The following is a 10657-nucleotide window of genomic DNA, read 5'->3' as shown; positions in this document are numbered from 1 at the left end:
TGGAAGGTTCAAATACTATAGAATCTAGGAAAATTATTCGCATTGCTAGAATATGCATTTCAAAAATTGGTTTGTTGGTGTGGCTTCGCAGAGAATGTGTCATATATATTCCGATGGTATGGAATGATCATTGTTGAAAATTACATTTTTTGAGCTTTTATCAAACTTTTCTCACTTCTCCAATTTTACTTAAATAATCCCGAATTAAAATTGCTTTAAATAAGTTCAATACTTTTTTGTTATTTAGAAACTTGTTTGATCAAATTTGATTGAGTTTTGACTGAGTTAGAAGATTTTTTCGAAAATATGTTCAATTGCACCGGGTTTGCAAGGGTTAACTTTGACAGGCATGTGAATTTTTCAATAGTTGCATTTTATGACACGTAAATAATATCTAGTTTTGTAAGATTAGTATCTTTTGGTTAGTATTTTTTATCACAAATTTTCAGATGAATAATTTCACCTCGATTCACGGTACTTTATAGATGGACATCACGAATTAGTATTTGGCAGTCAGTAAACACAGTTTCTTTGTGCGACTCTATTTTATGATGAACCTCGCTCACCCGTGTTATTTCAGACTCCAATAAAATATACATAATATATGGTTTACCTAGTATAACAAAGGTTCCAACATTTCTAGGTGAGTTTTGAATTTAATCATTCTTTATGGACGAACGAGAGCGGCGAATAACTCCGACAAAATGCAACCGTCTAATCTCATATCGGAACTACTCGAATCTTTTGATACCCTGCACATTTATCACAATACTTATTATACTCTCATTGTTACTCACACTAGCGAATAAAGTTCTCTTGAAATCAGCAGCTCGCCTAGTTCACACGCTTTTTTGGTTTGCTCCGTCCGTCGCGATTTTCTATCGTTTTGATATTGCTATTAGGCAATCGTCCCCCCGAAAATTGGTCCTTCGAGCCGGATTTTGGCTCCGGTTTTCGGTCGCGTGAATAACCGTCGGTAAATTTATACACCTTTCGATAAGTTCGCCTAGTTTCGGTGATTACCGTGTGGAACATTCATCGCGATCTCCATTTTGCTTTCGGTAAAGATGGACAAACTCCTGAGAGCGAGAAAATCTCATGCCCCACGGATGGAACGTGTCACAAAGGCACTAGAAAAGCTGGAAGATGCCGAGCACGCGGAACCAGAGGACGTCGTCATGGAATTGGATAACCTCAACAGCGTTTGGTCGTCTTATCTCACCGTTCAGCAACGAATTCTGGACTTGGCAGAAACTGATGCCATTTATGAGGAAGCAATGAGTCACCAAATCGCCTTTGAGGAGGAGTACTTGGCGCTAAAAAAGGGTTTAGTAAAACTGCAGAGAAGGTTGGGAACAACTCGAACAACTCTCAACCAGCAGAATGGCGGCAATGCGAGCGTTATTGACATCTTGGTTCAGCAGCAGGCACAACTCCTACAAGCATTATCTGTAAATGCAGGTGCCTCTTCCTCTCCGATGACTCTCCTACCATCACCTACAGCGCCGCCAGATTGCGCACCGCTACCGGACCTTCGACTTCCAAGGATGGATCTGCCAATTTTCAGCGGAAAATACCTTGAATGGAAGTCATTTTATGACCTCTTCTGTGGTTCTGTGCATAAAAACCCGTCACTACGACCTTGTCAAAAATTATACTTTCTTAAGACGCACCTAGCTGGTGAAGCAGCTACGCTTGTGTCTCACTTAAATGTGGAAGATGCAAATTATCTACCAGCACTGGATAAATTGCAAAGTCGCTACTATAAACCCCGTGAAATTGCCAACCTACACATTACTCGCTTTTTGAGCCAACCTGCTTTGACATCATCGTCCCCGGCCGGGTTGCGTTCCCTACACGATGTTTCGGATGAAGTGATTCGGGCTTTGGCTGCTCTTCAACGTGAAGGACGAGACATTTGGCTACTTCATCTCGTCTACGAAAAGCTCGACCAACAAACAAAAGAGCTTTGGAGTCAAAAAACAATGGACATGGAAGAGAGTCACATCACTGTCGACGCGTTGTTAAAGTTTATAGATAATCGATTCACTGCTCTTCAATCATCTCAATCCACTCGAAAGTGCATTCGAGAACCCAACACTGCTGTGCCCGTGAAATCTCAACCACTGAGACACTCACACAAACTACTCTCGTCCGCTCTCGTGGCCACCGATAAGCCATCATTATCGTGCGGCGTTTGCTCAAAAGCCGGTCATCAGCCGTATAAATGCGGTAAGTTTCTCCATGCTAGCTCATCTGACCGCCTCGCAATGATTTCTAGGTTGAAGCTTTGTCAAATCTCCGGTCTCACGGCAGTGAGGCGTGTAAGTCTGGGTCATGCAGAAAGTGCAACCAAATGCACCACACGCTTCTTCATCCAGTATTTCAACCAAATGGCACTCCGCCAACAAATAACGTAACTGTCCCGGTAGCGCCTCAAACGCCTATCTCGTCATTTAACCTGACTGATCATCTCGATGGATCGAATGTGCTGTTACTAACAGCTACAGTTGATGTTTTCGATCGATACGGTCGTCGTCATGCTGCTCGCGCGGTACTCGACTGCGCCTCTCATCTTAGTTTCATCCGGAAGGATTTTTGCGATCGACTAGCCATAGAAAAATCACCAATCGATTTAGACTTTCATGGGATATCGGCAACCAGCTCACATTCCAGCATGGGTACATCGGTCACCTTTGCCTCGCGATGCTCTAGCTATCGCTCTACAATACCATGCGCGGTATTGGATCGAATTTCGTCTGACCTTCCATTACGCCCTGTTGATATTAGCGACTGGCAAATTCCTGATTCAGTCTACCTAGCTGATCCGCAATTCCATCATCCGGGAAAAATAAGTCTATTATTAGGCTTACAACCTTTCCTAGATTTGCTTGAACCAGGGCGAATAAACTTGGATGTAGATGGTCGTTTCCCCATTTTGCAAAACACAAAGCTGGGCTGGGTGGTGTCAGGCCGTTACGAGGATAGCAAATCAATGAAAAACTCTCCCACCTGCCTAATCACTTCCCACAACGAAACACTCTCCCAACAACTGCAAAAGTTTTTCGAAATTGAGGATTATGTGAACCCTAGCCAGCATCTCAGCGAAGAAAAACGAAAATGTGAAGCATACTTCGAGCAACACACTACTCGTGATCAGGCTGGCCGTTTTGAAGTTCGACTTCCGTTTCGCGAGGATCCCAATACCCTTGGTGCATCTCGTGACATTGCTTTGAAGCGGCTCGAACATATCGAGAGAAAGTTGATAAAATCCCCTCAATTAAAGGTTAATTACCACGCCTTTCTGAAGGAATATTTATACGCTGGCCATATGAGCCTTGCTGAAATTTCAGCCCCAAAAGGGGCCGTCTACCTTCCTCATCATTGCGTACTGAAGGAAACCAGCTCGACTACAAAATGTCGCGTCGTATTTGATGCTTCGTCCAAAACGGCTAGCGGCAAATCATTAAACGACGTGCTAATGACTGGACCGGTTCTACAAGATTCGCTTGTTAACATTTTGCTACGTTTTCGCACCCCGGCCATCGCCCTCACAGGAGCTGTTCGACAAATGTATCGCATGGTGAAAGTGGCTGCAGCAGATTGCAACTATCAGCGTATACTTTGGCGGTGGAACGAAAAGGACCCGGTCGACGAGTACACATTAAACACCGTTACCTATGGTACCAAATCTGCGTCCTACTTAGCTACAAAATGTGTCCAGCAATTGTTAAGCAATATTGCTGAAAGTGATCCTGATACGTTCCAGAAGGCATCAATGGGAATTTACGTCGATGATATTTTGACCGGCGCGGATTCCCCAGAGGAGGCACGGCAATTGCGACAACAATTATCCGAAATTTTTTCAATGGGAGGCTTTCACCTCCGCAAATGGGCATCGAACCACTCTTCCGCTTTGGAAGGTGTACCAGAAGCTGACCTCGAAGTGAAAATCCCCATCGAACTCCACGGCAGCGACACAATCAAGGCCCTTGGAATCCACTGGCAGCCGTGTAGCGACGAGTTCACGTTTTGGTATCAACCCTCTAAGAGCTTTCAGCCCACAAAGCGCATCATCCTGTCACATATCGCCAGTCTCTTCGACCCGCTGGGTCTGCTTGCCCCAATTATCGTCATGGCGAAACTGGTAATGCGCAAACTGTGGGAGCTGAAGGTGGACTGCGATACAACTCCCCCTGGTGAGTTGATCAATGATTGGCTTATATTTGCACAGAATCTGTCGTCTCTCAATTCGTTTCAGGTTCCTCGGCGTGTGATCGATGCACGAAAACCAGTGAAACTCTACCTGCACGGCTACAGTGACGCCTCCGAGAAGGCCATGGGAGCCTGAATTTACGTCCGTTCCGTCGACGCGGCTGGCAATCACTCTTCGCATCTGCTTTGTGCCAAGTCAAAAACGGCACCTATCGGAAACAACAGGTCTACAATTCCCCGTTTGGAGCTACATGCAGCGGTCATTCTGGCGAGACCTCTACACAACGTGACGAAGGCATTACAGATCCATTTTCATGAAATTCGCGCATACAGTGATTCGCAAGTCGTGCTCGCTTGGATTGCTGCTGGTGCGTCAAAATGGAAAACATATGTTGCGAATCGTGTTGCCGATATATCCACGTTATGCCTGCAATCAACTGGTACCACGTACGCACGCAGAACAACCCAGCTGATCTAATATCTCGAGGTGCACTGCCTGCCACTCTACAAGGAAATTCGCTTTGGTGGCACGGAGCAGACTGGGAACATTCTTCGCCTTCATACGAGGTGGACTCGACGCATAGAAACCACATCGATCGGGAGCGGAAATCTATAGCAGTAAGTCTTCTTACAATCTACGAAAACTCATTTCTGGATGGCATGCTGAATCATTATTATCCTAACAAACAAATGCTTCTTCGAGTCACCGCTCGCCTCCTTCGGTTCGCTCATCGTGGTCACGAGCGCTTGTCAGCCGCTGAGTTAAATAAGGCTTTGATGATCTATGTTCGATACACACAACACAAATATTTCTCGAATGACATTCAACGATTGAAGGATGGTAAAACCGTTGCAACTGGAAGCTCCATCTACCAGTTAGATCCCCACTTAGATGCAGATGGACTCCTCAGGGTGGGCGGTCGGCTCCGGTTATCGAAGTTGAATTACAACACCAAGCATCAGCTGCTACTTCCGCACCATTCGATTTTAACCTCATTAATTCTACATGATGAGCACATCAATAATCTTCATTGCGGACCACAAACACTCTTAGCAGTTTCTCGTCAGCGTTTCTGGATTCCTTATGGAACGAGTGCTGCCCGTAAAATCTACCGGCAGTGCATTACTTGCGCTCGTGTTAGACCTCCTCCTTCACGACAGCAAATGGGACAGCTTCCCGCCGATCGCTTAGAACCGCAGCCACCGTTTGCCATAGTTGGCATTGATTATGCTGGGCCAATCAACATTACTAGCCGCAAATCGAGGGGAACTAGCGCCAGCAAAGACTACATTGCCCTTTTCGTTTGTTTTGTCACAAAGGCTGTGGCACTAGAGGCGGTATCTGACCTTATCACGGGTACATTTCTTGCTGCATTCACCAGATTTTCCAGTCGGTACGGACTACCGGCACGAGTCTACAGTGACAACGCTACAAATTTTCGGGCTGCGGCTAAGCAGCTAAGGGAACTCAACACCTTGGTTAACTCTACTGAATACAAAACGACCGTAGCAGATTTCCTCGCAGACAAGGGTGTGGAATGGAGCTTCATACCTCCTTGCTCCCCTCATCATGGCGGCTTGTGGGAGGCCGGGATAAAGGTTGCAAAACAGTTACTGTCAAAAATATCAGGTAATTTCATCTACACATATGAAGAACTTTCCACTCTGCTAGCGCAGGTTGCCGCCTGCATGAACTCTCGGCCTATCGCCTCAATTTCGAACAACCCAAACGATCCGCAGCCGTTGACTTCCGCGCATTTCTTAATCGGTCGACCGTTGACAACAGCGCCTGATATCAATCAACTAGAACGACATATCACTTCGATGACGCGATGGCAATTCGTTCAGCTGAAGGCACAGGAATTTCGTGAGCGTTGGCAAAGGGAATACGTGCGGTCACTTCAGTTATTCACTAAATGGCAGCAATCAGCAAACAATATGAAGGTCGGCGATTTCGTGCTCATAGTTGGAGAAAATGAAAAACCGAAACAGTGGCTGCTTGGACGGATTGTGCAGACGCATCCTGGCCCAGATGGATTGGTGAGGGTTGTGACCGTGAAAACTTACCACGGAGTGACTCAAAGAGATATCAGACGACTTAGAGTGGTGCCACTAGACAGTGATGAATTTGTACCTGGTCGCTTAGGCAATGAAATTCCGGACCGGAATTTGGTGGGCGGCTTATGGACGAACATGAGCGGCGAATAACTCCGACAAAATGCAACCGTCTAATCTCATATCGGAACTACTCGAATCTTTTGATACCCTGCACATTTATCACAATACTTATTATACTCTCATTGTTACTCACACTAGTGAATAAAGTTCTCTTGAAATCAGCAGCTCGCCTAGTTCACACGCTTTTTTCGTTCGCTCCGTCCGTCGCGATTTTCTATCGTTTTGATATTGCTATTAGGCAATCGTCCCCCCACTTTATTCAACGAATTCCAGCCACCAAAGAATACATGCAAGCATGACATTTTGGTATCATACAACAATGAATTGAAAATAAGCTCCGAGTTGTTTATAATTGCGTTTCGCTCTCTACTCGAAGTAACAGAAATCCTACTGTTACATAGAAACGTACTCCTTGAAGAATAAAGCCCTACCGCATGGAAGTCTGCTCTTATTTTTTCCTAAAGAGCACATTAAAGAGCACATACAGAAACACTCAAGCAAAGGTCGTGTTTTGACCTTTAATGTACATTACCAATAGCCGTTGGCTATGACATCCACAAAAAGTGTTTTTTCGTTGTATTTTAGAAATTCGGTTTGGTGTAAGGGAGAAAATTGTTGAGCTTTTTGCTGTTTTTCTTTCAGTTTTATCAGGTAATCCTAATATGGAAAAATGAATTTTTTCCACTGATCGCAATTGATATAAACTGCAGTACTAATCATCTCCATTGAACTAGAATAAATGGAGACGCATTGTGTTTTGTGTCTTCAGACTTGTGAAGTCATTCATTTCTTTTGAAGGCTGTTTAGGGATAATGAAAACTAAGCCTAACCTTAAGCCCAATTGCTTACAGACAGTGGGAGCCGATGACGTGATTACACCTTCGCCCACATCGGGGCACCGATTAAGATACGCTCGAATTCTTACACCAAACATTACTTGCGTACTTTTGCAACCCACCTGCCAAACTCGATCCGCGCAAAAAGCCAAAGTACTTACATATAATACTGTTGAAATTAAATACCCCATTTTGGGGTACTGTTTTTGCTCGATGCAACTTTTTCCGCCAAACAACCACAACACAGAGCGATTACATGGCGCTCAACCGTGAAACAACACACTTGGCACGCTGAGAACCAAACAGGTAGCAAGGTGCACCACCTTGAAATGGAAACCGCAAATGCTACGGGGAGAGAACGAAAAAAAAACACACAAACGAACGAAAACTGCTACTGCTCCTGTTCTCTCGCTCGTCAACATTCCGCATGCCCGGTCAGCCACAGGAAAAACGAACACGTGTGAAAGTTCAACACATAATTTGCCGCTATTTTACACTGATCGCATGCAACCGAGCAAGCAGCATTTCGCAACCAATGTTTACCCCAGAGCGAAAAAAGGCACGAACAGTTGCACTGTCGAGAGCATTCTCCAGCGCTAAATTGCGGGTTGGTTTTCTTGACTAAGCTACAACTGGCAAAGACAGTCCGATTGAGCGAACACCAGGGAAAGTAAAAAGCATTAAGATATGTACATGCATGGGATTCACCCTTTTTTGCGCTGTCCCCGAGCGAAGCGGCGGCAGGGGAATCCTGTTGCTTTCAGTACATTTAATTTCACACATTGGGGTGAGCTGGTCTAGCAGCTCGCGGCGGCCCCAAGAAAAAACGGGGATGAGGTACTTGAATAGGGTTCCACAGAAATATACACATCAAACATATCTTTTTACTGCGTCTTGATGAAATCTGACATCGGACTGATGGCGACAGAATCTGTAAAATAAAGAGAATACAATATAAGCTTGAATGCAACACGTTAGTTGTCATCAAGTAGCTACACAGTGGGGTTGCAAAATATTTTCAATTGATTATGTATACTTCTGAGCACAGGAAATAGGGTAGAACTGGAAACAGTCTTAGTTAAGACGGGTTAGGAAGGGGGAAGGATATTTGAGAAAAAATCAATACCTTTATGCTTTTGATCTTATATCTGTAATCACTTGGTACGATTTGCTACATGAAGCATAACCTGTTATGAGCTTAAAGATGGGTTGTTTCCAATGATAGCAGCGGGTGGTTTTCACAATCTTACCACAACATCAACAGATTTGTTCAGTTCATATATTGCTTATATTGTATTTATATTATATTTATATTCTTCTTAATTTTTTTTTTCTTTTTGAAGCTAACGTGCGCTTCCGTTGTTTTTCAACAAGTTGGTATTTCAAGCTGCCTTGTTCTAGTTCTCCTTCCAAGTAAAAAATCCTGATACACTGAATATACTATAAGGTAATTGTGGTAAAAATATAAAAATAATACAATAAAATATGAAATTCATGTAAACATCGTCGAATTCTTTTTAACATTTATAAATTTAAATGAATTCAATGTCAAGAAGGTTATAACCCTTTGATGACCGTCTTTATTTTTGATGCCAATTAAATCTCACAGCCTGAGGTAAGACGCTGAAAATTAGCCAGCAGCAAAAAAAATCTACCCATTTTTGGCTAATTATGTGTACAATTGCTCCCCGGTCGAGTTTGCGTGGAGCTCGTCGCACAAAATGAAAACATTAGCAGAGCAGCAGTAAGGCCACAGTTTGCGCAGAGAATACTTACCCTTCTAGTGATATTTATGCATTTTAATTACAATCCCTCCAAGAAGTCATTCCGTGTCATTCCGCGTACCTCTCGGAACGCGTTTATGTACGCAAGGATAGCGCAACGACGTCTCTCCAGGAGCACATTGCCACTGTCAAGCAGAAGGTTACACAATCTTCCAAGTGGATGTTGCAAGACAATGGACGCTATCAACCGGCTAAGAACGGTCGTAAACACCCATCCTTGCCGCGCTGCGGTGCGGTGCGGTGGACGACTGAGGCAGGCAAGGATGTTGGCCACTTCTGTGGAGGCCTAATGAATCATCGTCAGGGGTCCTCCTACAGCGTAAAAAGTGAGAGTGAGTCCACAATCAAGAGTGGATGGATGCGGCTGCTCGTTAATCGTGTTAATTGCTTAGATTGGGTACCGAGAGGACCGCCCGGTCTTGTTGGTGCTGCTGTTGCTAGCTAGAGGAAGAGGGGGGAAGGGTGATTCAGGGAACCATCCGTTATACAGCAAATGAAATTCTAGTGCCACCGGTGATTAGAGACACCTGTGCAAAGGTTGAATATTTGACAGTTATTTGCATATACGCCGCCGTCGGACTACACGATGGAGCTGGGTGAATTTGTGGCTGAATGTTGTATGAACACTGAAAGGGAATTGAGTTGGGGTGAGCATGAGAATTGTGAAATTAAAAAAAAAATAGGCTCAGGCGCCTATTTCGTGAAAATGTCAATAAACATAAATAAATAAGATTTGTTCTAGAGATAGGAAACTCAATAAAGTTACAGCACTGAGAAGTACTGCAGCTTTATAGCAAGCGTAAATCGCTAACGAAACTTGTTCTAACTGGCTCAATGCGACTACAGCAAAATACGCAAAAAGTATGTAAAGCGTTACAAAATGATGTTGGTATTTGAGGGCAAAACACAATTGTTTATGTTGGATAACATTACTTTTGATACATTGATCGTAGCGAATCTAAAGTATCTGAACACATTTTTGAGAACTAGACAAATATAAGAGGTTCACGGTTTTCTTTGGGTAAGCATACTGATAAGGTTCTTACCGTCAGTACCAAAGAAAACTACTATGGACATTTCTCTAAATTCGTGATATTCACTCTTTATTCGAGTTAATGGAATATCGAATAATTACTATCTGTAAAAATTTGGTGATGGTAAAGAAGTTATGAACGTTTGAATATTTTATCATTTTCACTCAGAACTTATTTTTGAGGATTTTTTCTGTTGTTGTTATAAATCATCGCTAAGAGCATGATAAAAATCCAACGCGTTGTTTTTGTGGTAAAGTCAACTATTTAATCGATTATACCTGCCATGTTATCATAACTACCTATATTATTTCCCAGCCAAATAGCTGCTATAACTACACGCAAAAGTTTAACCTATTATTCGAACTAAATTTCTATTTTCAACAACGGCTTTTACCCTTTAATATTCAAGCTTATTAAGGGGGGGCCCTACTCTGGAAAGTTGAAAAATAATGAATTTTAGTGATATTTTTTTCGGATGTTTAGAGAGAGGTGAGGTGTTCGGGCATTTCGGCTATGGATTAAGGTGTATTTGAAGATGTATTTTGTGTACCGTGGGTGCAAATATAGTGAGTATTACGCTATTGGCAGTGTTTTTCTCGAAACCATGTTT

General features: G+C 43.4%; 2 protein-coding genes across 2 annotated transcripts; both read left to right on the top strand.

Moving 5' to 3' along the window:
- The first annotated feature begins 1067 nt into the window (after positions 1-1067).
- Positions 1068-4351, top strand: LOC129729140 (uncharacterized). The gene is made up of 2 exons (XM_055687622.1): positions 1068-2232; positions 2382-4351. The coding sequence occupies exons 1-2, from the start codon at positions 1068-1070 to the stop codon at positions 4349-4351; spliced, it is 3135 nt and encodes a 1044-aa protein (XP_055543597.1).
- A 287-nt stretch (positions 4352-4638) lies between these two features.
- LOC129729139 (uncharacterized) lies at positions 4639-6423 on the top strand. The gene has a single exon (XM_055687621.1). The coding sequence runs from the start codon at positions 4639-4641 to the stop codon at positions 6421-6423; it is 1785 nt and encodes a 594-aa protein (XP_055543596.1).
- The last annotated feature ends 4234 nt before the right edge of the window (positions 6424-10657 follow it).

The sequence above is a fragment of the Wyeomyia smithii genome, chromosome 3 (genome assembly GCF_029784165.1).
Source record: "Wyeomyia smithii strain HCP4-BCI-WySm-NY-G18 chromosome 3, ASM2978416v1, whole genome shotgun sequence".
NCBI classification, from domain to species: domain Eukaryota; kingdom Metazoa; phylum Arthropoda; class Insecta; order Diptera; family Culicidae; genus Wyeomyia; species Wyeomyia smithii.
The sequence above is the reverse complement of the archived record's forward strand: the minus strand, read 5'-3'. Positions and strand labels throughout refer to the sequence as shown.